We start from the raw sequence: 25,592 nt of genomic DNA, 5'->3' as shown, positions 1-25,592 counted from the left end.
TTTAAATTAATTTTTTAAAAAAGTACTCATTTTACATCTGCATTATTAATTAAAACACCTTGTTCCATTTTTTATGATGTAACCTTTTTTTGTTACCCATTTCTATATAAAATAAAGTTTGTTTCTCAAGAATAGATAAAGAATGGCCTAGACTGAATTAAAATACCAAAGTAAATGTGAGATACTCACAGGTCACTCAATAAACAAACTGTGAACCGAAATTGACATCAGTTTAATTTTATTGCATAATCAACTAAACATTTCAAATCAAACAGATACAACTTAAAAAGTCTCTAGTTTTTGCTTAAATTTCACATTTCATAAATTGCACAATATTTATAAGATACTCATTTTGATTGTTTCATAATTGAGGAAAGGGGAGGCAACAATTCTGCCAGATGGTTAAATTCACCGCGGGATTTCTGCTCCCATTTTCCTAATTTGAAAGCTATAAAGCGATTTTTATCCCAGTATAAATTCTAGATAAAAGCCATACACTTTGTTTACTTCTCATATGAAACATTAAGGATGACCTGGAAGTAAACGATAGCTTTGTTACTAAGTTAATGCTCTCCTGAAATCTTAACTGGCTACATGACAATTGCCAGATTTGTTAAAAACCAACTTATAACAAATTGGTTATCCTGTGAGAATTTTTTCTTAAAACCTTTCTTCCTCCTCTCTTCCTTTCTTCCTAACTGCTTTTTTGCCTCCCTCCTTTCCTTGCCTTTCTTTCTCTTTCTTTCTTTCTTTTCTTTCTTTCTTTCTTTCTTTCTTTCTTTCTTTCTTTCTTGTTGGCATATTACATTAAACAGCATCAATCTATAGACATCATTAAGATAATTGTCCTTGACGAACAATGGAAAATAAATGCTAAATAAAAATAAAAAACAGAATGCCGTACAGAATCTCTTACTATGTAAAAATTATTATGTTCTTGAAACATACTCAGACACTATTAGCTGTGAGCACTGCACTGCAGAAGCTAAAATAATAGTACATTTTTCTTCATGAAAAATCCCAGTGTTCAGAGAAATAAACAAACAGCAACATAAGCTAAATAGTCACTGTATCAGAAATGAACTCTAGGCCTTTTGAATAATACTCCAGTGAACTTGTGTCCTTACATGAAGAGGGACAGCCGTAAGCATCTGGCCACTGAAGCTCTCTGGTGCCCATATTTGGGAATGTACCTTGTTTTAAGAGGGTGGCCCTCTGTGGAAGTGGACTCCTTAAATAAGTGTCTGCACCAAAGACCATATGGCATGGTTTAATCATTGTACAAAGACTCTTCATAGAATGTGAGGTTGAAATTCGTAGAAAAGCAGACAAGGGATGATATCTGATGAGTCGATCCAGGAAGGAGCAATCTTCATGGTTGTCGCAATGATAGACTTCCTCCCTACCGACCCCCATTTGTCTGTGAAGTCACAAGAGATGGTCCCTAGATAAAGTGCTTTTCCCAATGGCTAACTTTATATCTAAGAAATAAACTATATCCAAGGAAAAATGTAAGCTTGGTGTTATTAAAGTTTGTTTTTTAGGTCAAAGAATTGGGTTTGCTGGTATTGCTTGTCTAACAACATAACTATAACAGTGAAGGAGAGTTAGATGATCTTAGTAAACCCAAGGATTTCGCCTCAGTGATGTAGATAACTATTCTTGGGGAAGGCACCAAAAGAGGCTGGGGTGGGGGGAAAATAAGTGTCAAAATTGAAGTGTCCTATAACGCCCACAGAGTTTCTCTTCCTTTGCTTGGTTCCCACACTTGTCATAAATGAGTGCCATCAAGGAACTTTAAAATCTCTGTTCTGTCACTTTTGTGCTCATATAATCCATTAAAAATCCAAGACTATAAAATGATTCATGTCATTCCGAGGAAGGTAAAATTAAAATTCTTTAGGATAGATTTTTTTTTTAAAGTGACATAGTGATTTTTCCCCCTTTATAGTCACATTGGACAGTGAATGAGGATTGTAAACCACAAATATCTAAAGTTTTAATTTTAGTCTAAAATATTTATATACTGTATCACAGCCAAGTCTCAGATAAGAACCACTGTCTTTAATAACCTTCAGGTTGAGTTAAAAAAAAAACATAAATATATACCTTTTTGGAAAACATTACTGTTCTGTGAGACAAAAGGAAAAAGTGTATTCAAAGAAAATGTGTTTTACATTTTCTGCATTGAATTATATATAGTGCATGAACATAATTCAACTTGGAAACTCATTAGTTGTTTGGGCCATGCCCTCAAAATTCCGTTTAGCCTGTCTGTAATTTTCTTTCGGGAAAAGCCAAGAAAGGGAAGAAACAAATTAAAAACAAAAGCACCCTCCTCAGGAATCTGGAAATGCTTTTATAATTGAGTCATAGGCAGGTGGGGGCGGTGTGGAAAAGCCCACTCGAAGACTGTTGTTGGACCAGTGGAAATCCGGGCGGCTCAGACTGTGCGAAGTGCTGATGGTGTGAACCGAGCTGGAGGAAGGGAGAGTCACCAGCTGACTGTCGGTTTCCACCGGAAGTGGTGGACTTTGCAGGAAGGGATGGAAAGTTGAAGCCCTGAAGCTTGATTTTCTTGGAAAGGAATTTGCCTGCTCCAGGGAAGCTTGTCGCTGGAAAGTGAGGCTGGCCAGGCTGAGGTTGCTTCGCCGTTCGCAGCCACTGTGGCGGTAAAATCCAGTTCTGTTGAGGCCATGGTTGTAAGACCTAGACCGCCGGCTTGAACTCCACTGCGAGATGGGGGCACTGGCTCTTCTTCGAGACAAACAGACACACAGAGCCCAAATAAACCCTCCAATTACGAGCACAATTGTAATGGACACTGAGAAGGACGTGATAACATCCTCTGAAACAAACAAACAAAATCAAATAGGTAATTTCATTTGCAAATGGGTGTTCAACTAAAACCACAGGACAGAGCACCAACAGTAACTATGGAGTACATGATTAATTGCAAGAGATTTTGAATTAGGGAACTAAAAGACTGCGCTAGGTCCATATATGAATATCAGCTGATATGCTTCTATTTTTTAAAGCAAAAGGATCTAAAGCAACATTTTTAGCTGTAGCATTACACGTTGCTGATGCTATTTTATCACCTGTAATAAATGAGAATAGCCTTTTTGTTTTTTTAAAGGTGATTCTTCAGTTCATAAATGTTTATAAGGTTGCAGATATAGTCCTAAGATTATTTCCTCTTGCGCTGCGGCAGTAATAATGTTCCAGAAATTGATAAAGGATTTTGTAGTCAAATTGACTTTGCCTTTTCCTGCCTCTGCTTTCATCAACCCCAGCGATGTCTCCCACCTGCAGGCTTCATGACGTCTCACTTCCTGTGGTCATTTTGTAACAGGAAGTGCTAAGCTAGAGCCATCTGGTGGGCTGACTGATTTATGTTCTATTTCCTGAACTCCTGGATTGTAACCTGTATCTCTGACTCATTGATGACATGACCCATGCAGACTACTGTGCTCTTTCTTGGACCATCATTTCCAGTCCATGCTGCTGTCATGCCCTCACTGTGATAATGACAGTTTTGTCCCCTGGATCCATAGAATCTCTGTTATATACCAGTATCCTTCCATTCACAGAACTTGTATTTGTTCAGATTTCCCGTTCAGGGGGTAGGGGAGTTGGTTTTCCCCAAATGGAAATTCTATCTTAATGCTTTTTCTTGTGAACTAAAAACCCCTTTTTGAAGAAAACTGGGGAGCAGAGCCCCTGCTTTGAATGTAAAGACATTCTGCACATCAGAAGACTTCTCACGTCCTATCACCAGCCTTGGAAAACCCCACCACATTTCCCCATGATCTAACCCACAAGTCATGCTGATCTTCTCACTATCCCAGAGCCTGTCTTTTTCTCTCAAGCTCTGTGCTTTTCCACGTATTTTTCCTTATATCTGGACAAACTTTTAAATTTCTGTCTGAAAAACCTGTTCTTCAAGATCCATTTCAAGTATCACTTTTTGGTTTCATCAACAAACATTAGTTACTGTTTCATGAACAAAAATTAGTTACCGTGAAGTAAAGAGGTATCTTATCTCATTGCTTATCTAGGGATTCTGTACTGAGAGGGCCAGGGACTGGTAATTAGCTCAATGAGGTTTTGAGATTGTGAAAAAACAAAACAAACAAACAGAGAGGCTGCAAATGCTTTGAAGTTCCTCCCTTTGAGAGGTAGAATCTACTTCCCTGCCCTTGAAGCTGGGCTGGCTTCACAGCCTGCTTTTACCAATGGGATGCAATGGAGATCAAGTTGTGTAAAATGCAGCCTAAACTCCAAGAGGCCTTTCAGCTTCCACCCCAGCTGTTGTCAGAAGCCCTGTAATTGCCAGCGCCCAACAAACCCAGGTTTGCCTACCAGATGATGAGAGACACATTGGGCCAGTTACCCCATTGCTCCGGCCAAGACACGGCTACCTCCAAACACATGAATGGGGTCTTCCTAGATCATTCAGGTGTTAGCCTAACAACTGAGTATGACACATGAGAGAAGACCAGCAGAAAATCTATCTAGCTGACTGATCCCTGTCCAAACTACTAACCCACAGAATTGTGAACTGAATAGATGATATTTTTAAGCGGCTGTTGTAGCAGGATTCTCACACAGAGAGTCGTGACACTGAGGCCTTTTAATTTCCAGAAAGCAACTTTATTCCTGTGGGCACCGCTCATTTGGGTTCGTACCTGAAAGAACTGAGCACTGAACGTCACGTGGCATAGTTTTTTTTAGTGCATTTTCTATTTCTTTGTCTCCCATATATGGTAACACACACAAACATGTAGTCTGATTAAGTGGTCTCAGTTTACGAGGTCATGAGGGATGTTGTCACATAGGTGCATAGCCAGGTTATCTTGAAGTTTTGTGGGTTGTTTTGTTCTGGGTTTCTCCTTTTCTCTCTCTCTCTCTCTCTCTCTCTCTCTTTTTTCTCCTTGGGAGGGGACCCTACCACACTATGTTTTGGGGTAGATTGTTATACAACAAAAGCTAACTGATTCAAGATTCCCAACTCAGCTTTATCTTTAACATATTGTATGATTTTTAGGAAATTTGTTTGGACTCATTTTATTATGTTTTATTTATTTTTTATTTTTTGACATTTATTTATTTATTTTTGAGAGACAGAGCGTGAGCAGGAGAGGGCCAGAGCGAGAGGGAGACACAGAATCTGAAGCAAGCTCTAGGCTCCCAGCTGTCAGCACAGAGCCCAGTGTGGAGCTCGAAATTATGAACCGTGAGATCATGACCTGAGCCGAAGTCAGACGCTTAACCGACTGAGCCACCCAGGCACCCCTCATTTTATTATGTTTTAAATGAAGAAGTTAGATTTTATGGTTATCAAGGTTCTTTTTAGGTTATTGTTGCAATCTATGATAATATATAGAAAATATATAATGCAGAAATAGCAAAACAAACCAATGCTGATAAATACATAAGACTACTCATTGTTCCTTAATCTTAAGATATAGAAGCAATTAGTGTCCTTCTACCTTATGTTCACATTTATCTCCTGTGGCAAGACTATGTATGTTTTGTTCTACTTTCACAATTACCTTCACAAATGCTTAGATCAAAATCCTCCAAAACAGTCGCTTAAATCAAATCTAAACAATAAATTCTTTGTAATAGGAAGAGGACTCTAAATTATAAGATGATTTAGAACAGCTCTGCTAGACCAAGTATTGTTCTCCCAAAATGTCTCATAAAAATAATATTGACTCATAGCCTTAAAATTCAATCTCTTGCGACAGAGATTTTAGAAAATTAGGCTTTATCTGGAAACAGCAAATAAATAATAAATACAGTCAGAAACTAAATCAGACTCATTGGTTATATAGTAAAATTCAAAATTCACTTGTAACTATCAGTGCCCCCAAATATTGGGAACCTAAAAAAGAAGTTATAGGAATTCTGGGTTGCCAAGGCAATGATATCTGTGTAAATCAGAATGTCCCAGAATTTCATCCAAAAAAACAATAGAGAACAAGATGCACAAATAAAACGATACAAAACCCATGCCTTCAGCATAATTAGAAGATGAAGAACATCCAAACTTCAATTACCAAGAAAGTAAACTGATAAAACAGATATCAATACCTTCTCTCCCATGCTTCTATCTCAAGTCTTCATGGAGAAAAAGGATGGTTCCAGAAAAAGTGTAAAAATAATGAAAAGGTATTCTGTTCCATAAGCACACCCGACTATAGTAAAGGGATTTACAAGTGCATGCAAGAATGTGAAAAGGCAGGGTGCCTGGGTAGCTCTGTCAGTTGAGGGTCCGACTTCAGCTCAGGTCATGATCTCGCAGTTTGTGAGTTCGAGCCCCGCATTAGGCTCAGCCTGGAGCCTGCTTCGCATTCTGTGTCTCCCCCTCTCTCTGCCCCTTCCCTGCTCATGCTCAGTGTCTCTCTGTCTCTCAATAATAAATAAATGTTAAAAAAAAGAAAAAAGAAAAAAAAAGAATGTGAAAAGGCAGCCTTGGAAAGTAATCCTTCCCTTAGGAAGAAGAAGGTAAAGTGTGCAGTCAAAAGATCTCATCTTGTAAGATTCTATTTACAGGAAGTGTCCAGAAGAGGGGTAGGGAAACTATGGGGAGAACAAGCAGATAAGTGATTGCCTAGGGCTGGTGGGTGGGGTGGGAGGGAACGGGAGGGAATACTAATGGCCATGGGTTTCTTTTTGAAGGCCAGAGTGTTCTCATATTAGATGGTGGCAATGGTCACACAAGTCTGTGACTATAACAAAACCATTTATTGTACCCTTTAATGGGTGAGTCCCATGGTATGTGAATTATCTCAGTAAAGGTGTTAAAAAGAGAAATGACAGAGAAAAAGAGGTGCTTTTTGGAAACCACACAATGAAAAAGAAAAGAGGGAAGAGTGAGGGGAAAATTTTAGAGTCCTTCAAGACAAAAAATGAAATAAAATAAAAAACAAAGGACACATAATTCCTCCCCACCTCTGTCCTCTAAAAGTCAACCAGTAAAAACACCATACGTTACTACACTGAGGAAAGGAGGAATCTACAATGACTCCTGGGATGCTGGCATGGGCAGGCAATGGTAGATATTAGCATCATTCATCCAAACCAAGAAGAAATGTAAGATTGTGGAAGATGCTGAACTTGAGTGCCCCTGAGATACTCATTTGGAATCAGAGTTAAATAAATATGGAGCTTAAAAAGGAGCAGAATTAGGAATCTTTATAGTACAAGAGACTTGTAGCCATCATGGAAAGCACTTACACTAAAAGCAAGAGTGTGTTTAGAAGTGAGTTGAGAATAGATTTCCAGGAAAATCACAACTTAACAGGTGGCAGAAGTAAACAAAGAAACAAAGAAGAACTAATGTGGGAGGTCTGATCAGACAAAAAATATACTAGCACTGAATCTAAGTAACAATTTTAGGTGGAAGTGATTACCAACTACTTGCCCCAGAGACATTTATCTATTCATTTATTTAACATATAAAACACCCACTAGATACCAAGCAGGGCTAAATTTATAGGCAAGAGTGAAGAAAACAAAATGTTAGCCCTGGTGGAGTTTACATCCTATAAGACTTCAATGAAGGTAAGGAAATGTCCTCTAAGCCTGCAATAAGGGAGCCGTTGGCCACTTTGCCCAGAGCAGATTGAGTTCAGATGATGGAGGATTATGAGGGCATCTCTAAAAAGTTCAATCTCTCTACTGTGGGCGGAGAGAGCAAAAAAGAGCCTTGAACAAAGTGACCTAATAGGAAGGATAGAATACAGAGCTAACCATGATAAATGAGACAGACCAAGGCCCAGAGAAGGGAAGATAGTTGAAACAGGTCTGAACATTCCTGCCATGATCCAGATACCCAATAATAATAATGACTTAATGTGGGAAGTAACCATAAGAATAGGAAAGAAAACACTTAGTCACAAGAGACCCAAAGTCAAAAGAACCTAAAAATTATTCCAAAGGATTACACCATCTAAAACACTAGAAATAAGACATGGGGGGAGTGGGGCTATAAACTGAGGTTTAGAGGTTCTTGCTCCTAAGATCTCGATTATGATGTTATTTTCTAGCAGTGATTTAATAATTGGATTAAATCATAATGTTTTAGAAAAATTTCAGTATCTTCTTACTTCATGAGATTTATATGCCTTTACTATTTTATGTAAGTTTACGAGACAATAGATTTGCTCAAATTTTTATTGTTTCATAATCATTAACACTAAATTTCCTTTAAGTTTTGGCTGCATAAATTCTGTACCTCACTGAAAATGTGTTTTTTGCTGTTGTTGTTGAGTTTTGGGTTTTTTTTTTTTTTTTGGCTTTTTTGTTTGTTTGTTTGTTTAATTTTAGAGAGAGAGAGCAAGCACGAGTGGGGGAGAAGGGCAGAGGGAGAGAGAATTTCTACACTGTGCAGAGCCTGACACGGGGCTCAGTCTCACAACCCCGGGATCATGACTTGAGCAGAAATCAAAGAGTCTGACACTCAACTGACTGAGTGACCCAGGCACCCCTCACTGAAAAATTGCTCTAGAAAATAAAGAAAAATCATGAGCTACTCAAATACTCGATAGAACTAAGTCTTTTGCCTTCTTCTCAAATAAGTAGGTCTCTGAGTCCAGGCAGTTTACTAAGTTTGGTACTTTGGCTTAAAAGAAAAAACAAAACAAACCTAATTTTACCTATTTCAGTGAATTTTTGTCAATCTTTTTTTTTGTGAGATGTATTACATATAATTTGAATAATTCATTATTAAATGTTATTAAGTGACCAGTCATCCCTAGAAGAGTTTCTTTATAGAATAGTTTATACCCTGGAGAATCCATGAGTTAATTACGATGAGAAACACGTTAATCAAAGAATCTGGACAAAATTACTCACAAATGCTATCTTCCTATTTAGAACAATGAATGAAAGATATACCAAGGTTCACCTAGATGTTGTACTTTTGAATAGGAAAATAAAGCATTAGGTAGAGATCTAGTAGGTAAACTATTAGCTCCTTGAGGTTCTATTATTCCACCCCAGAAAGTTTTCATTAAACCTTTAGGTAATTTTGGGGCACGTGGGTGGCTCAGTCGGTTGATCATCTGACTCTTGATTTCGACTCAGGTCTTGATCCCATGGTTGTGAGATCGAGGCCAGCATCAGGCTCTGCACTGAGCATGGAACTTGCTTAAGATTCTCTCTCTTTTCCCCCCTCTCTCTCTGCCCCTCCCCTGCTCATACTCTCTCTCTCTCTCTCTCTCTCTCTCTGTCAAAATAAATCAACATTAAAAAAAACTTGGGGAGCCTGGGTGGCTCAGTCGGTTAAGCATCCGACCGGCTCAGGTCATGATCTCACAGTCCGTGAGTTCGAGCCCCGCGTCAGGCTCTGTGCTGACAGCTCAGAGCCTGGAGCCTGCTTCAGATTCTGTGTCTCCCTCTCTCTCTGACCCTCCCCTGCTCATGCTTTGTCTTTCTCTGTCTCAAAAATAAATAAACATTAAAAAAAATTTAAAAAAATACTTTAGGTAATTTCGATATTTGGAGGAATATAATTTATAAAACACGCAATCTTATTTTTATTTCATGATTTTGTTAAACACTATAGCATGTTTCTATTTAATTAAGTTAATGTATAGGTCTCAGGCACTGTTTTGCATGTATCATACCGCTTAATTCTCAAGCAAACCCATAAGGGGAATACTTTATTTCTTAGGTGTGTTGTAAGAAAATATTAATCTAAAACGTAAGTGAAGAACTTAAAATGCATAAAAAATGTACCAATTTAATACCAGATTTGGTAGCCTGTTACAAACAGAAATACTTGGGGAAATTGTGTTAAGGCAATATTATGCATTCTATAGATAACATTCTCCTGAATCAACAGCCTCTACTGGAGAATTTGAAATATTAACAACTTCAGGGGCACCTGGGTGGCTCAGTCGGTTAAGGGTCCAATTTCGGCTCAGGTCATGATCTTGTGGTGCACGAGTTCAAGCCCCACATCGGGCTCTGTGCTGACAGCTCAAAGCCTGGAGCCTGCCTGAGATTCTATGTCTCCCTCTCTCTCTGCCCCTCCCCTGCTTGTACTCTGTCTCTCTGTCTCTGTCTCTCTCTCTCTCTCTCTCTCAAAACTAAGTAAAACATTAAAAAAAATTTTTAATTAAAAAAAGAAATATTAACTTCAGATATAGAATTATAGATAAGGGGTTTCAGCTAAAACTAACTCTTAAAAATGCCTTGGTTCAGAATCCTCATTTTAATGATACTGAAACAGAGTCTAAGTTTTATGTGGTAGAACTAACACTTGATTTGTTTTGATGATTGAATACTGACAGCTGGCATTGGTCAGGGACTATTGCTTTCACTCATAAATGGAATAAAATGAGAAGACAAATATTCAAGTTTGCAGAGTATATGCCCCTGTTTTTCTGTAAACCAATGTTACCGCTATGGTCTGATCGAGGATTCTAAATATCTCAGGCTATAAGCAGATATAATAGATGATATTAAAGAGATATATTCACTTCACTTCAACTAAATGGGGATAAAACTAGAATCTTTAAAGAGAAAATAGATTCAGTTACCCAATAAAGGCCTTTAAGGGTTATAGGAGTTCCTGTAGATGGTCTCAGTGTTTGTATCCTTTGAGCCTCTCTATTGCTGTCTCTTCTGACAAATAAAATGTTCTCAGTGGTTTATCTTTATTGAAAAACAGCATAAGGTTTGGGGCGCCTAAGTGGCTCAGCTGGGTAAGCATCAGACTTCGGCTCAGGTCATGATCTCACGGTTCATGAGTTTGAGCCCCGCGTCGGGCTCTGTGCTGACAGCTCTGAGTCTGGAGCCTGCTTCAGATTCTGTGTCTCCCTCTGTCTCCATCTCTGTCTCTCTCTCTCAAAAATAACTAAAAACATTTAAAAAAGAGAAAAATAGCATAAAGTTTAATTTCAAGAAAAAAGTTAGATACTTTTCAAATGTACAATCAAGGGACAATAATGTCTTGTCTCTGAAATCGATGGAGAAAATTAGCAAAGGCAACCAAAATACGCAGAGTAAGAAATATATTTATGTGCCAGATGACTAATTTCCAAAATATACTATTCTGATATAAGAAAACAAGGGTAATGTCCAAACTCTAGCAGACCAGTGTTATAGAATATATTCATTCATCAAAATTTTCTTAAATGAAAAATTTCAGTTTGTGAATAAAAGCATTTTTTGTGGCACTAAGACTAGAACAATATTTCTAGGAGTGCAATTTGACAATAAATCTGTTTTAAATGATTCTTCTTTATGGCTTTATAATATTTCTATATTATAATATTTATGATGTTATAATATTAAATATCATATTTAACACTGTAGATGTACCGTCTATGCCTGAAATTTAGGGAAATGGCAGGCAGTATAGGTAATAATAACTCAAAATACCTTATTACTATTACAAATAGAAGACTGTATAGGGTTATAGAGATGTCTGAAAAGATTAAATGATAAATTTTAAATGTACATGAGAATCATGAGAATAATGTATATACATTAGTAATAAACCAGTTACATTTTGAATGAATATAAATTAAGATAAGATGGAGCAGAAGTTAGGGGCGCCTGGGTGGCGCAGTCGGTTAAGCGTCCAACTTCAGCCAGGTCACGATCTCGCGGTCCGGGAGTTCGAGCCCCGCGTCGGGCTCTGGGCTGATGGCTCAGAGCCTGGAGCCTGTTTCCGATTCTGTGTCTCCCTCTCTCTCTGCCCCTCCCCCGTTCATGCTCTGTCTCTCTCTGTCCCAAAAATAAATAAACGTTGAAAAAAAAAAAAAAAGATGGAGCAGAAGTTATAAAAATGACAGAAAAAAATCATGCTGCTTTTATATGGATTTCCTTAATTTTTGTTGTTCACTTGAGTGCACATACCATGAAAATGGCTTCCTAACCCATGAAGTCAGTCAAATATTCATATTAGAAATTACCGTACTAATTCTTAGTATTTTTTTTAACGTGTATTTATTATTGAGAGACAGAGAGAGACATAGCGTAAGCAGGGGAGGGGCAGAGAGAGAGAGAGGGGGAGACACAGAATCCAAAGCAGGCTCCAGGCTCTGAGCTGTCAGCACAGAGCCCCACCCGGGGCTCGAACTCACAAACCACGAGATCATGACCTAAGCCGAAAGCTTCACCGACTGAGCCACCCAGGGGCCCCAATCGTACTAATTCCTATGCTGCTACCATACTTGCAGAATTTTTTAATAACTATGAACTATAATAATGACGTAAGAATGTCTAAGACTTGCTGAACTATATGGTAAAAAGCTTATCTATCTTCTTTTTTTTTTTTAATTTTTTAGTGTTTATTTATTTTTGAGAGAAAGAGAGTGAGAACAAGCAAGGGAGGGGCAGAGAGAGAGGGAGATGCAGAATCCGAAACAGGCTTCAGGCTCTGAGCTGTCAGCACAGAGCCCAATGTGGGGCTCAAACTCACAAACCACAAGGTCATGACCTGAGCTGAAGTCGGACACAACTGACTGAGCCACCCAGGCTCCCCTTATCTATCTTCTTAAGCTCCCTTACATCCAAACTGCATAAACAGTGTAAAAATCCAGAAAAGCAATAAGAAAGAAATGTCAAGTCATATTTTTAAATTTTTTATTCAAGTTTAATTAACATACAATGTTCTATTAGTTTCAGGTGTACAAAATAATGATTCAACAATTCCAAACATTTCTCAGTCTTCATCAAGATCAATGTACTCTTAATCCCCTTTATCTGTTCAAGCCATAATCTTAGTATAGCCTGTTCCAGAATGGTCTTCCATAGGGATTTTTTTTTTAATTCAACTGTAGTTAATGACTTTTCTGAACCAAACTGGAATACAGAAAACATATGATGAAAACAGCATCTCTTGACCATGTACCTTTAAATTTTCATATATGTAATTCCATTCTGGCAGATTTTTGATAACAAATTCTGGAAGTCTTTTTTTTTTTAATGTACTATTAAAACAATATACCCAAAAATACACACATATTGGCACAGATCCTTCTTTTTGAAGGACAATTTACCTTCTTATTTATCAATAATCTTAAGATCTCCCTTTGAAGGTAAAAGGTACACATTCTAACCTCACTAAGGTAAAAATATAAATTAGATATCCTTATCCTGATTTTGTAATGTATATCTATACAACTAGCAAGGGGCTGGAATATAAGTCTTCAGTGAATAATAACTATTTCTACTAATGGTTGTATGACTTACTCAAGTCATTTGGTACTTGTTGACCTATAAATAATGGCCAGTATAGTATCTTTCAATTCTAAGATTCTAATATTGAATCTGGTTTTCAGTACATCAATGCTTCAAAGTCTGTCCATTAGTATTAAAATTTAGTAGAGGTCACCATCTAGTGGCTTGGAGTTGAATTGTTCCAAATCTGAAAAGTGATTTTATCAGTGTCAACAGAATGGAACATTGATCAATTCACAATACCTTTTGCAATTTTAACAATCAGAAGCCCAGCTAATGCCAAATAAAGCTCTTCTGTTCTTGGTACCTTAGAGTATACAGGAGGATGGTTCATGCAATAAGAAGAATTTGACAAAAATATTTTGAGAGAATAATAGGGCACAGAAAACTTGATTAATCATAATAAAATGAACAAAGGGTTGGTATTTTCTATGTGTAGCTTATCTGCCAGAAAATCCTATATGGTTTTTTCCCACAATATATGCAGAATTCAACTTCTATCTACTCTGTTGCCTCCCTAGTCCAACATGACCACCACCTCTGACGCTATCATTCCCACCATTCCCTAATAACCCTCTATTCCAATACAGTAGCCAAAGTGAACCTTTGAAAATAGAAGTCAAATCACACTATTCTGTTCTAAACCCTCCACTTCTCCAAGAGCAAAAGAAAACTCCTAAAAATTGTTCTTAAAGTTCCAAGTTGACCTGTTCCCAATTATCTTTGCACATTTTTACCCTTCCTCTGTCTTAGCTCCATCCACACTACCCTCTTTGCTGTTCCTTCAACATACTGGATATGCTCCTGACTCAGAACCTTGTGCTGGTCGTAACCTATTTCTGAAATTCTTTCCCCAGGTATCTCCGTGGCTAACTTCAGGTTTTCATTCATACGTCACCTTCTTTATAGACTTACCCTGATTACCCTATTTAAAATTTCATCTTAATAATAAAATAAAATAAAATAAAATAAAATAGATCTAACCCCAACTAATTCCAGAAGAAAAATTAATCCTTTCTAGAAAAAGATAAACTTACTTAGAGTCTAAAATTGTTTCTACAATGCTTCAGCCATTACTAAGCATAAATAACAAATTACAAAGCATTCCAAGAGACAAGACCAAATGAACAAAAACCAAGAGAATGACTATATCATAAAAAAATAACCATAAATTATCAAGATATTACAGTTATCAAACACAATTATTAAAATAACCATGAATTCATATGTTAAAGAAAATACATAAAAAGTTGAACCATTTCAAGAAAGAATGGGACTTATAAAAATAATTGAATAAAAATATCTGATGAAAATTAGAAAATATTTTAATAGCTATATTAAAAATATGAAATATCAAAACACATGATATGCACTTAAAGCTGTGCTTAGAAGAAAATGTGTACCTTTGGAGGCATAAATTTAAAAAGTAGAAAGGCTAGGGTGTGTATATGGCTCAGTCGGTTAAGTATCTGATTCGATTGCTGCTCAGGTCATGAAATCATGGTTTTGTGAGTTTGAGCTCCATGTGGGGCTTTGCAGTGACTGTGCAAAGCCTGCTTGGGATTCTCTCTCTTTTTCTCTCTGCCCATTCCCCACTGGTGCTGTCTTTGTCTCTCTCAAAATAAATTTAAAAACTTAAAAAATTAAAAAAATAAAAAGAAGAAAGGCTGAAAAATCAATTATATAATCTTCCATATCAAAAAGCTAGCAAAAAAAACAACTAAATCAAACACAAGTAAAATGGAATAATACAGTAAATAATAAGAGAAATAAATAAGAGAAATAAATAAGAGAAAGCAGAATGTAAAGACATAGAAAAAAGAAAAGAAACAAAGAGGGAGAATTATCAAAGCCTAATGTGGTTTCCATGAAAAAAAATCTAATAAAAAATTGATTAACTGCTGATAAGAATGACCAAATGGGAAGAAGGGAAGGAAAAAGAAAAAGAGAGAGAGAGAATTACTAATATCAGAAATTAACAAGATGGCGTTAGAACAGATTATATAGCCAGGTTCATTTGGTTAAGCATCCGACTTAAGCTCAGGTCATGATCTCACAGTTTGTGGGTTTTAGCCCTGCATCAAGCTCTGTGCTGACAGCTCAGAGACTGGACTGCTTGGGATTCTGTGTCTCCCTTTCCCTCTGCTCCTCCCCCCGCCCTCTCTCTCTCTCTTTCTCTCTCTCTCTCCCAAAAATAAAGAAACATTAAAGAAAAATAAAAAGAAGGAAGCCTCAAATAGCAGGCAGTAGGTGAATTTCCTAGTTTGAAAAACTTCTAGTCCGAGGACAGTTTCCAGTCTGAATTACGTGGGCAGGTAAAACACCAACTGAAAATCTGCAGTATTTCCAATCTGGAGAAATAGAGGACACAGGTTGTGGCAACCAGAGCTGTTTGAGTATGAGAGAGAAATTTTAGAAAAGAGAATACCAGAGAGAAGGGTCTCAAAATTTTATGGATAAACATATCCTGTAACTGTGCCCAACTCCAGAACTACACTGCATGTTTCATTTAGAATAACTAGAGAAAATAAAGAAATTAACTGAACCAAACTGAGACCTGAACTGCTTGTTAAAGGACAGGCTTTATAGGTTTTTGTGGTTTGAGTTCCTACTATGTTATTTTCCCATGAAAACAAATGAGAAAAAAAGTAGTCTTCAGGGTAATATAGACGAATCCAAAAGCCCATTCTAAATGTTAAAGATACAATATAAAATTACTTGCCATATGAAGAAACAGGAAAATGTGACCCATTCTCAGGAGAAAAGGTAGTCAACAAAGGCATAGCCTGGAGGCATCACAATCCTGGACTTCAAACTATATTACAAAGCTGTAATCATCAAGACAGTATGGTACTGGCACAAGAACAGACACTCAGATCAATGGAACGGAATACAGCACCCAGAAATGGACCCACAAACATATGGCCAACTAATCTTTGACAAACAGGAAAGAATATCCAATGGAATAAAGACAGTCTCTTCAGCAAGTGGTGCTGGGAAAACTGGAGAACAACATGCAGAAAAATGAACCTGGACCACTTTCTTACACCATCCACAAAAATAAACTCAAAATGGATGAAAGACCTAAACATAAGACTGGAAACCATCAAAATCCTTGAGGAGAAAGTAGGCAAAAACCTCTTTGAACTTGACTGCAGCAACTTCTTTCTCAACATGTCTCAGGAAACAAGGGAAACAAAAGCAAAATTGAATTATTGGGACCTCATCAAAATAAAAACTTCTGCACAGCAAAGGAAACAATCAACAAAACTAAAAGACAGCTGATGGAATGGGAGAAAATGTTTGCAAATGACATATTAGATAAAGGGTTAGTATCCAAAATCTATAAAGAACCTCTCAAACTCAACACCCAAAAAACAAATAATCCAGTGAAGAAATGGGCAAAAGACATGAATAGACACTTCTCCAAAGAAGACACCCAGATGGCCAATCGACACATGAAAAATGCTCAACATCACTCATCATCAGGGAAATACAAATCAAAACCACAATGAGATACCACCTCACACCTGTCAGAATGGCTAACATTAACAACTCAGGCAACGACAGATGTTGATGAGGATGCAGAGAAAGAGGATCTCTTTTGCACTGTTGGTGGGAATGCAAGCTGGTGCAGCCACTCTGGAAAACAGTATGGAGGTTCCTCAAAAACTAAAAATAGAGCTACCCTATGACCCAGCAATTGCACTAGTAGGCATTTATCCATGGGATTCAGATGTGCTGTTTCGAAGGGACAAATGCACCCCCATGTTTATAGCAGCACTATCAACAATAGCCAAAGTATGGAAAGAGCCCAAATGTCCATCGATGGATGAATGGATAAAGATGTGGTATATATATACAATGGAGTATTACTAGGCAATCAAAAAGAATGAAATTTTGCCATTTGCAACTACATGGATGGAACTAGAGGGTATTATGCTAAGCGAAATTAGAAAAAGTCAGAGTGGCTAAAATGAACAAATCAGGAGACTATAGATGCTGGAGAGGATGTGGAGAAATGGGAACCCTCTTGCACTGTTGGGAATGCAAACTGGTGCAGCCACTCTGGAAAACAGTGTGGAGGTTCCTCAAAAAATTAAAAATAGATCTACCCTATGACCCAGCAATAGCACTGCTAGGAACTTACCCAAGTGATACAGAAGTGCTGATGCTTAGGGAAACTTGTACCCCAATGTTTATAGCAGCACTTTCAACAATAGCCAAATTATGGAAAGAGCCTAAATGTCCAACAACTGATGAATGGATAAAGAAATTGTGGTTTATATACACAATGGAATACTACGTGGCAATGAGAAAGAATGAAATATAGCCTTTTGTAGCAACATGGATGGAACTGGAGAGTGTTATGCTAAGTGAAATAAGTCATACAGAGAAAGACAGATACCATATGGTTTCACTCTTATGTGGATCCTGAGAAACTTAACAGAAGACCATGGGGGAGGGGAAGGGGGAAAAAAAAAAAGAGGTTAGAGTGGAAGAGAGCCAAAGCATAAGAGACTCTTAAAAACTGAGAACAAACTGAGGGTTGATGGGGGGTGGGAGGGAGGGGAGGGTGGGTGATGGGTATTGAGGAGGGCACCTTTTGGGATGAGCACTGGGTGTTGTATGGAAACCAATTTGACAATAAACTTCATATATTGAAAAAAAAAAGAATCTCAAATGAAAAAAATAAAAATAAATAAAAGCTTTGCTAAAGGAAACCCTTAGATTGAGGGGGAATGATATCAGCTAAAAGACTTATGGCTTCAGGAAGAAATAAAGAACATCAGAAATAGTATCAGTATAAATATACAAGACTATTTTCTTTTAATTTCTTTAAAATAAGCACAAACACAGTAGATAGGTGATACCTAGATATACAGATTAGACTTAAAAGTTTTTAAATCTGCTCAGCAAAAGACACTTTAGAAAATAAATAAGCAAGCCACAGACAGGTAGTAAACATTTACAAGCCACATTACAGGTAATAAACATTGCCTGGATGGTGCGTTGGTTAAGCTTCGGATTTTTTTTTTTTTCATTTCTGTATTTTGAGAGGCAGAGAGAGACAGAGCATGAGTGGGGGAGGGGCAGAAAGAGAGGGAGACACAGACTCTGAAGCAGGCTCCAGGCTCTGAGCTGTCAGCGCAGAGCCTGACATGGGGCTTGAACTCACGAGCTGTGAGATCAGGAGCTGTGAGATCATGAGCTGTGAGATCATGACCCGAGGCTAAGTCGGACACTTAACCGACTGAACCACCCAGGTGCCCCAAGCTTTGGATTCTTGATTTCAGCTTCATCTTTCAAGCCCCACATAGGGCTCTGTCTGCTTCGGATTTTCTCTCTCTCCCTCTTTCTCTGCCCCACCTCCCTCTCTCTCTAAAATAAATAAATAAACTTAAAAAAAAATTTGCAAATATATATCTGCCAACTGACTGACACCAGAACGTATAAAGGACTTTTATAATCAATAATAAAAAGACAGAAGAAGGGGAAGGGGAAGGGGAGGGGAAGGGGAAGGAGGAGAAGGAGGAGAAGGAGAAAGATAAAGAAAAAAATGCACGAAAGAAATGAACAGATTCTTCTTCAAAATATATATTCAAATTCCCATAAGCACAAGAGAAGATGTTCAATGTCACAATGAGCAAATTTTTGTCTTTAAAGGCCCAGGGAGCAAATATTTTGGGCTTTTCAGGTCATACGTTATTGAAAGTACTCAACTCTATTATTGTAGCACAAAACATCATAAACACACAATTGTCCCAATAAAACTTTATTTATAAAAACAAGTCATGCATCATATTTAGCCAGTAAGCCATACTTTGCCAACCTCTGCTCATCATCATCAGGCATCAGGAAGATACAAACTAAAACCACAATAAGATAAAACTAAATACTGACCAGAAAGACTACAATATAAAGGGTTGAAAATAAAAAAAGAGCTATTGGAAAAGATCTGAAGCAACCGGAACCCTCATATATTTTTGCAAAAAGTAAATTGCATAACCACTTTGGAAAAAGGCCTGACAATTTTCTATAAAATCAAACCTACACTAAAGCTATGACCAGCTCTTCCATTTCTAGGAAGTTACCAAGAATAATGAAAACATGTATCAACAAAAGACTCTTACAAGAATATCTGTTACAGCTCTATTCTTATAGCCAAAAGAGTAAATCCTTTATTATTTCATTTATCAGAAGTTCTAGAACAGGCAAAGCTAATCTGTTCTAGAAAAAAAATCAAAATAATGGTTTCTTCTGGGGATGTTGCAGACAGGAACTGACTGGGATGTGGAATTAGGGAACTTTTTAGGTTTGTGATAATATTTAATATCTATGACTGAAGACAGAGTGATTCAGGTGTGTACATGTTTGTAAAAATTCAGCAAATGTTCAGTTACAATCTGTGCACTTCATTATTATTTATTTTACACATTTCATTGTAGGTAAATTTGACTTTAAAAGGAAAAAAACAGAAAAAATATTGAATTCTGATTAATGATATACATGCTGAAGTAATTAGGAAGAAGTATACTGACATCTTCAGTCTACTTTGAAATGTAAGTGAATAGGGGCACCTGGGTGGCTCAGCTGGGTAAGGGGTCGACTTCAGCTCAGGTCATGATCTTGCAGTCTGTGAGTTCGAGCCCCGCATCGGGCTCTGTGCTGGCAGCTCAGAGCCTGGAGACTACTTCGGATTCTATGTCTTCCTCTCTCTCTGCCCCTCCCCCGCTCATGCTCTGTCTCTCTCTGTCTCTCAAAAATAATAAATATTAAAAAAAAAAAAGAAAAGAAAGAAATGCAAGTGAATAGGTAGGTGAATAAAATAACTATTGTAAGAACCTAAATGATAGGGGCACTAGGGTAGCTCAGTTGGTTGAGAATCTGACTTCAGCCAGGTCATGATGTCACCCTTTGTGAGTTCGAGCCCCGTGTCGGCCTCTGTGCTGACAGCTCAGAGCCTGGAGCCTGCTTCAGATTCTGTGTCTCCCTCTCTCTGCCCCTCCCCGACTCATGCTCTGTCTCTCTCTCTCTCTCTCTCTCTCTCTCTCTGTCTCTCTCTCTCTCTCTCAAAAAATGAAAAAAACATAAAAAAAAATAATTTAGAAAAAACGTAAATGATAGAACCTAAGGGGTATGTGTATGGGTATTCACTGTAAGCATCCTTTGATGTTTCTCTATAATTGAACATTTTTATAATAAAATGTTGGAAAAACATATGAGAGTATCCCAAACAACTTTAAGGCAATATATATGGAAATTTAATTTAAGTGGGAAAAGTTTTAGAAAACACAAACTTCCATAACTCATAGAAGAAAACGCTTCTAACTTGTTTTATGAGACCAGCCTAACACTAGTACCAAAGCCCTACAAGACTATCGCAAGAAAAGACTATTATAGGCAAATTTCTCTCTTGAATGTAGATACAGGAGTTCTAAGGTCAGGGACCTATTAAACAGTGCAGCCTTCTAGGCTCATGCTCACTGAATCATAATCTCTGATCATGGAGCCCAGTGAGAGATGCATTTTCAAATTTATTTATATAATTCAGATGCAGCTGCTTTAAAGACAACAATTTGTAAACACTTGTTTTTCAAGCTTTCTGGGTAACTGAGATAAGGGAAATAATTGGTAGGCCATTAATGTGCAATGATGCACACCGTGTCCAATGATGGACACGTGTTTAATTTGTTTTACAAATACAAATTAAAGACGCATTTGAAATATAATAACATTGGCTTGCTTTTTAGGAGGAGGGAATATAGAGGACATCATTGGGGTTTGTGTTCAATAAACTCTCTGTCTCCAGTTTCTCTGAGAACATCCTGCTCCTATCTACAGAGAGTAGACCTGTAACATTTAATTTAATGTATTAAATGTAGACATTTTTCTACAGGAAATAGAATTTTCAGCTATTAACCAAGGTTTCTCCCCTTGACACTTGACTACCCAATAAATCAGTTCACAACCCTTCATCTCTTCAATTACTTTGGAGAGGATTCGTACGGTTAGCAAGCATGCATAGAAAAAGAAAAAGTTGATCCTTGGAATTTCTAACTGGATTATCAAATATGTAGAATGGATGAAAACCAAATAGGTAAAAACCTTGAAAAACAGTTGCTTTACTGCAATCACTAGATATTTTGAGAGAGATAAGAGTGTTCTGTTTGTTTGCTGGAATTTCAAAATGCTAAGAGTCTAAAGGGCTCAAAAACATATCTTTTTACTCTAAGAACGGTATTGGGAAAAATGAACCATAGTCTACGAGTCATGTCCTTGTCAATGTGGGTTGCCATACAAAATACTATAGCCTATATGGCTTAAACAACAGGCCTTTATTTCTCTTAGTTCTTTGAGCTAGAAAGTCCAAGATCAAGGTGTCAGCATGATCAGGGTCTGGTGAAAGCTTCGTAGCTTGCAGGTGACCTATTTCTCGCTGTGACCTCACTTGGCCTTTTCTCAGTGCATGCTCACAGAGAGTGGGAGAGAGAGCAATCTCTCTTCCTTTTCTTACCAGGCCATTAAACCTTCCATGTAGTCCCCACCCTCCTGACCTAGTATGTGACTAGTAAGGGACTAGAAGGGATCATCACTCCATCTCTGCTCATGATGAGTTATAGATTGATTTAGGGAATCCCAGAGAAACTGGTATCCATTCTCAGCTTCCTGGGGTCCAAATGCGGTCCAAATGGGGTTTTCCCTCTGAGAAACCCTGGGTGCCTGACAGGCAGAGTAGAAGTGGGGATGGTAGGCATTGGTACATCTGGGCTTAGGGCACTTGATAAACAGCTTAATCTCAAGAGACTTTCACAACCCTTGGATTATGGGAGAGCATTCAATACTGTTCTATACCACTGAGACAGATGGAAAAGTCCCTGAATAAAAGGCAGTAGTAGACTAGAGGGGACATAAAAAAAAAAAAAAGGAGAAACCATGCCATTAACAAAATTTGCATAGACCACATGAGCCGGATTCTACAGTAAGAGCCCTCACCAGTGGAAGCAAGGGAGGAAAGGGCAATGCCCTAAAAACAGATGAGAAATACTTATTGGTAGATATCAGCAGAGACCAGAACATGAGGTCAAGAATCAAAGGCCCTCTCCTTCCAATACCCCTAATAGTCTATTATCCCCCCACCTTAGGCCCTTTCCAACCTTAGGGAAAGGTCCTAAGGAAGAGGAAAACAGGAAGATCTAAAGTCACAAGATTGAACATTATTATGTTAAATCAGGTCAAATTTTTGCACTGAAAGTACACAAAACTTTAAAAATATCTGCCTCAAGACATTCACCTCTACAGATGTGGTTTGTGTGCTTTTGCTTCTGCATATATACTGGTAGCATTTCTCCTGAACTTCCCTGAAATTGTCCAACTACGCCTATCACTAACACCTAACACATTGACTAATACATAATGGGTGGCCAGTCAATGCTTCCGAGTAAACTAATAAACTGATAGGTGAATGAATGAGTGAGTTAATAAGTTAATGTGGGGAAAATGATGATTAACATGTCCTTCCTAGGATTATCTCCTTCTGTGAATCTTCTCCGACTTACAGGAACGGATAAAGCATCATTTTTTTTTTCTCTAAGAAAGATTTTGGGACCATTTTTGCCATTTAAAAAAATTGTATATGTTTACTTATTTATTTTGAGAGAGAGACAGAGAGAGCAAGTGGGAGAGGGGCAGAGAGAGAGGGAGAGAGAGAATCCCAAGTTTAAGGATGCGTGTCTACTGTTTCATGGAGGCAGGATGCCGCAAATTTTACAGGTTCTGGTTCCTGCTGCTTTGGTGGGGAATGTTCCCAGAGAAGAAAAATGCATTAAAGAAAGCAAAAGAGAGAAATACAGGTGGCCTTCAGCTGTGTTGTTGGCCTCAAACCACTTTTTTTGCTTCCTCTTGCGCTAATGACTGTAATGCTTGTACAACATTAATAAGTCCTAGTGGGTGATTACTATGAAAATGCAAGCTATTATTATTAGTAACAACCTGGTATCATTATCTTATTTTTCAGCATTCATTAATGTAACCCCCCAAAAACTGATATTTGGAAAACAACTTTCCATACATCTTAAGTGCGTTAAGTTCGAGAAATTTATATATTTCAATGCGCAAGTTTTCCTTTTCTCAGCAATTCCATCTTTATTCTCTAAATTCGAAATTGGACACAATAGAAAATGCATGGTAATGTACTTGATAATATTTTCAAAATAATATTTTTGCAGAGTCAGTGATCAAAATAGATACCAATTTAGATATAAAAAGAAATAAAATTTAAAAGGTCTACATTTATATTTTAGGAAATTTCTACATTTACTATATTTATGTTTAGATTTTTACATTTTACACTTAGTATTTTTTACCCCAGAAGAAATAATGTGATCTTTCATATATTTCCCCCAAATCATCAAACAGTATATCTGCTCAACATGGTTGCATTGGTTTTGTTAATGCTTATCAATGTAACACTCCCCTTCCTGGTTTTCATTATTTCCATCTATTTTCCATTGCATTCACCTACTAAGACAAAAAAAAAAAAAAACCCTTAGGAACTATCTTTGAAACAGTAAGTTCGAATTCCTTCTCAAGCACAAATAACACACAAAAAAATCAGTGTTTTTAGGATTGGTAAATAGACTTCAATTAAGCATTGTCTTATTAATTCAGGTTTATTTTATGATTATTACCCATGTTTTAGTCAGTGGCTAGTGATTCCTTTCACTTAAGTAAACCTGAAACTTAACTTCAAATGGTCTGAAAAAAAAAATAGATCTGGCTTTCACAGATTAATTTTTGTAGTAAGAGCTACTTTACTTTTGAATAATTTGTATAGTTAATTTTGTAATGATGAATTTGGTGTAAACAAATTCTAGCTATTTTTCAGTGTGTGTTTAATGCATTCACTTTTCTTATAAATGAAGACAGCAAGCAGTATTGTAACAAATATATATAATTAAGACTCCCACAGTTTTAAGGCTTATTGGCTGTTGGGTTTTCCAAGAATTACTTATTACCAAAGCCATTCTTAACAGTATGCAAACATAATTTACTTTCTTCTTATTTTTTAATGATTATATTAGGGTGTTCACTAATACCCCTCCTTTCCGGGCCTGAAGCAAACATAAAGCGTTGATAGTAAAAAAGAAAAAGAAAAAAAGAATTATTTCCCTTCATGCACATTTTTGTGATGGTGGACAGCTAGATGCTAGGTGAGGTTGTTAGGGACAGTCAATATTGCTGCTCCGTTTCACTGATAGCTCCCAAAGCATCCCCACATATCACAAAAGAAAGTATGAAATAGTTCTCTGAGGGAATTAAAAATCTGTTCTAGACAAAAAATAAGGCTATTGATCTCTTCATAAACTCCACTGATTCCTTTAAATTTTTCTTCTGAATTTAACTGAAATAGTCCCCCTTATTTTTAAAATATCCCTGAATCCAAGAATACTTGTCAATTTACATCTTAGTCCATGTTCCTTAGCATTTTCCTTCTTTAGCCTTGAACAGCTGGTAATTTTGACCTCAACTCTACTCCATTACTGATATTTAACTAGCAGCTGTGTCTGAACTCAGCCAAAAAGTACTTTTGTATTGTTTCTTTTTTCCTCTGTGATAGGCTTCCTTTTAATGTTATATGTAATGTTATTTCAAGTGAACTTTTTTTATTATAGTTTTTTCTTCCTTTAATTTCACAATAAGATTCCTTATTTTATCTATGACATCACAGTCCTTAAGTATAGATTTTGTTGTTTTGATTTCCTTTGGAAAATAAAGAGTATGACATTGACAATGAAAAAATAACCTCTTCAGCAAGTCTTGATTTCATTAAATAAAACATATACTTTATAACCTTAAGACAAATAAAACTTAATTTTCCAACAAAATCCACATTATCGTATTCTAAACAGCAATTATTTCCACCTTTTCTTTTTTCACATTTTTATTCTCATTATTTTCTAATTATATTTTGTAACGCCAAAATCTATACTTGTTGCCCAGATTCTTCTTGAGTGTCTCCAAAACCCACCTTAAACACATTATGTGAATATATTTATTATAATAAACTTATGAAAACTTAAGTAACCAGTTTATGGTAAACAAACTAACTCAGAGATTTTCACTCAATAAATTATGCAGGACCTTTTCTGCATCCTAATTTTAAATTAAAAACAGTTAAAGAAAGTATCTTACCCCAAAAGTTTTCTGGCCATGGACTCCCTAAACTTGTTGTGTTATTAGCCATAATATCCACAAGAAATAGAAGAGACAGAAAAAAAAAAAGAAAGAAAAGCCAGTATGTTCGAAAGAAGCACTTTGATTCTATGTCTTTGTGGTTCAGCAAGAGAAAAATAATTTTCACACAACCCCTCATATACTTG

General features: G+C 37.0%; 1 protein-coding gene across 1 annotated transcript; it reads right to left on the bottom strand.

Moving 5' to 3' along the window:
- Positions 1–221: 221 nt before the first annotated feature.
- Positions 222–25,592, bottom strand: MYCT1 (MYC target 1). Its single transcript, XM_019831396.2, has 2 exons — positions 25,405–25,592; positions 222–2,848 (listed from the first exon to the last, which is right to left on the bottom strand). Exons 1-2 carry the CDS (start codon positions 25,583–25,585, stop codon positions 2,340–2,342), a joined length of 690 nt encoding a protein of 229 aa, XP_019686955.2. The 5' UTR covers positions 25,586–25,592; the 3' UTR covers positions 222–2,339.

This window comes from Felis catus, chromosome B2 (assembly GCF_018350175.1).
Source record: "Felis catus isolate Fca126 chromosome B2, F.catus_Fca126_mat1.0, whole genome shotgun sequence".
Lineage (NCBI taxonomy): Eukaryota > Metazoa > Chordata > Mammalia > Carnivora > Felidae > Felis > Felis catus.
Note: the sequence above shows the minus strand (reverse complement) of the source record. Positions and strands in the feature narration are given on the sequence as shown.